At 51.7% G+C, this 6,000-nt stretch overlaps 1 protein-coding gene across 1 annotated transcript in view; it reads left to right on the forward strand.

Moving 5' to 3' along the window:
• The window catches only part of PHF20L1 (PHD finger protein 20 like 1), a 110,131-nt gene extending 104,383 nt beyond the window's left edge, over positions 1-5,748 (forward strand). Inside the window, exons 19-21 of the mRNA XM_069731936.1 lie at positions 2,796-3,087; positions 3,265-3,415; positions 5,488-5,748. Of these exons, the coding sequence (XP_069588037.1) occupies positions 2,796-3,087; positions 3,265-3,415; positions 5,488-5,630 (586 nt within the window). The 3' untranslated portion in view covers positions 5,631-5,748. The remainder of the gene's footprint in view (positions 1-2,795; positions 3,088-3,264; positions 3,416-5,487) is intronic.
• The last annotated feature ends 252 nt before the right edge of the window (positions 5,749-6,000 follow it).

The following is a 6,000-nucleotide window of genomic DNA, read 5'->3' on the forward strand; positions in this document are numbered from 1 at the left end:
TATGTCACTGGGTAATATACTACGTCACTGGGCAATATACTACGTGGCTGGGTAATATACTACGTGACTGGGCAATATACTACGTGGCTGGGCAATATACTACATCACTGGGCAATATACTATGTGGCTGGGCAATATACTACGTGACTGGGCAATATACTATGTCACTGGGCAATATACTATGTGGCTGGGCAATATACTACATGACTGGGCAATATACTACGTGGCTGGACAATATACTACGTAGCTGGGCAATATACTACGTCACTGGGCAATATACTACGTGGCTGGGTAATATACTACGTGCCTGGGCAATATACTACGTGACTGGGCAATATACTACGTGACTGGGCAATATTCTACGTGACTGGGCAATATACTACGTGACTGGGCAATATACTACGTGACTGGGCAATATACTACGTGACTGGGCAATATTCTACGTGACTGGGCAATATACTACGTGGCTGGGCAATATACTACGTGGCTGGGCAATATACTACGTGCCTGGGCAATATACTACGTGCCTGGGCAATATACTACGTGCCTGGGCAATATACTACATGGCTGGGCAATATACTACGTCGCTGGGCAATATACTACGTCGCTGGGCAATATACTACGTGACTGGGCAATATACTACGTGGCTGGGCAATATACTACATCACTGGGCAATATACTACGTGGCTGGGCAATATACTATGTGGCTGGGCAATATACTACGTGACTGGGCAATATACCGTACTACGTGGGCTGTGCTATATACTATGTGGCTGGGTAATACTTGACTGCAATATACTACGTGGCTGGGCAATATACTACGTGGCTGGGCAATATACTACGTCGCTGGGCAATATACTATGTGACTGGGCAATATATTACGTGGCTGGGCAATATACTACGTGGCTGGGCAATATACTACGTGACTGGGCAATATATTACGTTGCTGGGCAATATATTACGTTGCTGGGCAATATACTACGTGGCTGGGCAATATACTACGTGGACATGCATATTCTAGAATACCGGATGCGTTAGAATCGGGCCACCATCTAGTGTAGCATAACTGGGGAATTTATAGGGTTAAATACCAGTTTTGAGGGGTCTTGATTAGATGCACCAGCAGGTAGTAGATTCATGAAGTGGCAGTCTCCTGAGGGAGTGTCCATCTGCTGAATGAAGCAGAGTCGAGTGTATTGCTGGTGAGTGACCAGCCAAAATGTGAGCTGAAGCTGGGAGAGAGACATGCCAGGGTCTCTCTCTGAATGGAGACGGCTTGGGTAAGCTGAGAAAGCGGAGTTGTCTGTGTGTGTTGGAGCTACAGACCAACGTATGGAAGGTGTAGCCTTTTCAGTGTGAACTGTCCCTAGAGTTGAATACTAATGCTCGGTGCTGGAGGCTACTGGAGCTCAGACTGAATTAGATACAGAGACTGGTGGGATCGTGCCTCTCTTTGTTCTGGGAGAAAGTACTGTAATCTGTTTGGGTGAGACCATACTGTATTCACATTCCTTGACGCGACACCGCAAAAACACTAGTGCATGTCCTTATCATCTCCCGCCTTGACTACTGCAACCTCCTACTCTCTGGCCTCCCCTCTACACCCTGGCAGACAGGCACCACTCCAATCCATCCTACACTCTGCTGCCCAACTAATCTACCTGTCTCCCCGCTATTCCCCAGCCTCTCCCCTATGCCAGGCCCTTCACTGGCTTCCTATCGTCCAGAGACTCCAGTTCAAAACCCTCACAATGACATACAAAGCCATCCACAACCTGTCTCCTCCATACATCTGTGACATGGTCTCCCGGTACTTACCTACACGCGACCTCCGATCCTCCCAAGATCTCCTTCTCTACTCCCCTCTTATCTATTCTTCCCACAATCGTATACAAGATTTCTCCTGTGCTTCCCCCCTACTCTGGAACTCTCTACCCCAACACATCAGACTCTCGCCTACCACGGAAACCTTCATAAAGAGCCTGAAGACCCACCTCTTCTGACAAGCCTACAGCCTGCAGTGATCCTCAACCTACTGAACCTCCGCACAACCAGCTCTACCCTCTCCTACTGTATCCTCACCCATCCCCTGCAGACTGTGAGCCCTCGCGGGCAGGGTCCTCCCTCCTCCTGTACCTGTGTGCCTTGTTTTTTGCTCATGTTTAATGTATTTGCCCCGTATTCACATGTAAAGCGCCATGGAATAAATGGCGCTATAAAAAATGTATAACAATAATAATATATATCCTGCTACATGAACTGTCTATTTGCTGTGTTATCTTTGTGCCCAGAAGAGGCCGTTTTTGCTTTTGAGTCCCTTGGAGGTTTATGAAAGCAATAAAGAACTTGAATGGCACATCAGGGAGCTCCCGTCTGCTTTCCCTTGGAGACCCCTCGCTGATGCAGTATAACTACCTTGTGTCCTGTTGCTGTACTCACTTTTGTAATGATGTATAATCTGTGACATAAAACTATTTTCCACAATCTCACCTTATTAGTAGTTTGGCCGTTTCTCGCCCAGTTTTAAGCCTCCTACACGGCTGTTTCTTGTAGTCACTTGATGATTTGTAGTCAATGATGATCGTTAATATTGTTTGGCATAATTGGGTTCTCCTACACATGACTATCCCATAAAATCCCTGACTGTGTGTTACAGTACCAAGAAGTATTGATGAAGGCAAAGGGCCGTCACCAAATATTGATGTGATTTTAATTTATTTTTTATTCATTTATTTTGCATTTTGTTAGTTGATAAAAACTAAATGTTGACCCTTCTTTTGTTGACCACTTTGCAGGAACAAAGACCACCCTGACCTTCGACTCTGGTCCCTTCAAGGAAAAGGTACTCGCGGTCAGAATCATAAAGGGTCAACAAACAAGCTGGGCAAGACGGATGAGACGTACATAACCAACGAGCATAGCTACCAGAAGCCCCAGGACTCCGGCGTAGAAAACAAAACGCCAAACGACACCGGAAAGTCTGAGGAAAACAACGGTGTATTGGTGGACGGCCACAAGAGTAACTTTCACGCAGAGGCGAAGAGACGACTCTCAGATCATGTAAATACAGAGAGACGGACTGAGCAGGTGAGAGACGAACCATAAAAGTCCTCAGGGACATAGGCGGCCATTACTGCTCTACAGGGTGGAATCAGCCACCGTAAAGCACCTCATGTCTCATCTTCATAGACTGATATGTGGGAGGTGGGGGGAAACTACTGACCCCTTTATGTGGCGAAACCTCATCCCTCTACTCTATTCCAGGCTGTATCAGCCGACGCGTGCAATGACAAGAAGGCGGCGGAGGAGCAGCTGGACTCGCACCTCCAGTGGCAGCTCAATCTTCTCACTCACATCGAGAACGTCCAGAATGAAGTCACCAGCCGCATGGACCTCATAGAGAAGGAAGTAGATGGTACGGACATGTGGTTTCTTTTCACGTCTCTCCACTTTATTTTCATTCGTTTCTTTCCCACACCCTTTACAGTCAAACGTCTGTTACAAACGACCGTAGAATCTCTCACCCAAGAAAATCGGGCCGATTTATGCAAATCACACTCTGATCAAACTCTGGTTAGACTGACATCATATTCTGCTCCGATCCTCATCAATGAGGAGATGGAGGAAAAAAAATCTCCTATCTTTTCCATTCTCTCAGTGCACCGAAATCAGACTGCACTCAGATGTCATCCAAGTGCCGGCCGATGGTTTCCACAGACTCATTGGCTCATTTTTCATCAGACGGACACGGGGCAAGTGCTAGCCATCAAAATGCCGGATAGCATTTACGCTCATCTGCACAAGCCCTTACTCTCTCTTATGCATCCCGGCTGGTGCCGTCTTACTTTCTCTCCCACACCCACTCTGTCGCCCTGGCCCTCTCATGTAGCTTGCACTCTCTTCTATCATGCCCTCTTAAATCAGCCTTGTCTTTCTCATGCCCACTCACATCGGTCTCCTCGCTCACTCGCGTCAACCTCTCGTCTCGCCGGCTCCCTCCCCTCTCGTCCCGCCGGCTCCCCTCCCCTCTCGTCCCGCCGGCTCCCTCCCCTCTCGTCTCGCCGGCTCCCCTCCCCTCTCGTCCCGCCGGCTCCCCTCCCCTCTCGTTCCGCCGGCTCCCCTCTCGTCCCGCCGGCTCCCCTCCCCTCTCGTCCCGCCGGCTCCCCTCCCCTCTCGTCCCGCCGGCTCCCCTCCCCTCTCGTCCCGCCGGCTCCCCTCCCATCTCGTCCCGCCGGCTCCCCTCCCCTCTCGTCCCGCCGGCTCCCCTCCCCTCTCGTCTCGCCGGCTCCCCTCCCATCTCGTCCCGCCGGCTCCCCTCCCCTCTCGTCCCGCCGGCTCCCCTCCCATCTCGTCCCGCCGGCTCCCCTCCCCTCTCGTCCCGCCGGCTCCCCTCCCCTCTCGTCCCGCCGGCTCCCTCCCCTCTCGTCTCGCCGGCTCCCCTCCCCTCTCGTCTCGCCGGCTCCCCTCCCCTCTCGTCCCGCCGGCTCCCTCCCCTCTCGTCTCGCCGGCTCCCCTCCCCTCTCGTCCCGCCGGCTCCCTCCCCTCTCGTCTCGCCGGCTCCCCTCCCCTCTCGTCCCGCCGGCTCCCTCCCCTCTCGTCCCGCCGGCTCCCCTCCCCTCTCGTCCCGCCGGCTCCCTCCCCTCTCGTCTCGCCGGCTCCCCTCCCCTCTCGTCTCGCCGGCTCCCCTCCCCTCTCGACTCGCCGGCTCCCCTCCCCTCTCGACTCGCCGGCTCCCCTCTCGTCTCGCCGGCTCCCCTCCCCTCTCGTCCCGCCGGCTCCCCTCCCCTCTCGTCTCGCCGGCTCCCCTCCCCTCTCGTCTCGCCGGCTCCCTCCCCTCTCGTCTCGCCGGCTCCCCTCCCCTCTCGTCCCGCCGGCTCCCCTCCCATCTCGTCCCGCCGGCTCCCCTCCCCTCTCGTCCCGCCGGCTCCCCTCCCCTCTTGACTCGCCGGCTCCCCTCCCCTCTCGTCCCGCCGGCTCCCTCCCCTCTCGTCCTGCCGGCTCCCCTCCCATCTCGTCCCGCCGGCTCTCGTCTCGCCGGCTCCCTCCCCTCCCTGCCAACTCTAGGTTTTTCTCATGCATCAGTGTTCGGTACATTGGAGAATAGTGTCTTTAGTAGGTTTTTCAGATATAATGTTTCTGGTTAGCCAATCACTCTTAGTATACTTTTGTTGTTTTTGGCCATTTTTCTGGCTAACATGGTACCAAAATATAATTTTTTTTTGCGCAACATAGAAACTATAAAATATGTATAAATGCATATACGTAACCAATCTCCTCTTGTAAGAAGGAATCTCCAAAACAAGCTGATCAGTTTCCTCAGTGCTGAGAGTCCCAGCGGTCGCCGTACCAGAGAGTCTCCAGCAATTGTGCTATTCCCCTGCAGCGCCCCCGCAGGAGAAATAAATGATGACACCATCCGTCACTAACATTCTGACATGTTTACAGCCGTTTCCTGTGTGACACTCTCTTTTTCTCATTTCCTCCAAGTCTTAGAGAGCTGGCTGGATTTCACTGGGGACCTGGAGCCCCCCGACCCTCTGGCGAGGCTGCCGCAATTAAAGAGACGCATCAAGCAGCTTTTAATAGACATGGGCAAAATTCAGCAAATCACCACACTCTGCTCCGTATGACGACAGAGAAGACCGAGGGATTTGGCCGCTGCCACGGGGGTTGAACTATTTTTCTTACTTAGGATACAAAGTTTGTACAGATTTTATTGACATTATAAATAAAGTATATATTATATTATTATTTAGTATTAATCCTTCACAAGGATTATAATCCAGAGCCGGCCCACGCTTCCAGGCTGTACAGATAAGCCAAGTGAAAAGATGGTCATACTGCGACCTGCCATTCCTGGTATAAGGACACAATGGGAAATAAGATGTCGCCCTCTACTGGAGGGGAGGTGGTATTGCATCGTATTCTGAAGTTTCTCAACGCAACACCAGCTTCTTTTTTTCTTCTTTTTTTTATATACTTAATTTGTTTTACTCTCAT

Source organism: Ranitomeya imitator, chromosome 6 (assembly GCF_032444005.1).
Source record: "Ranitomeya imitator isolate aRanImi1 chromosome 6, aRanImi1.pri, whole genome shotgun sequence".
Taxonomy (NCBI): Eukaryota; Metazoa; Chordata; class Amphibia; order Anura; family Dendrobatidae; genus Ranitomeya; species Ranitomeya imitator.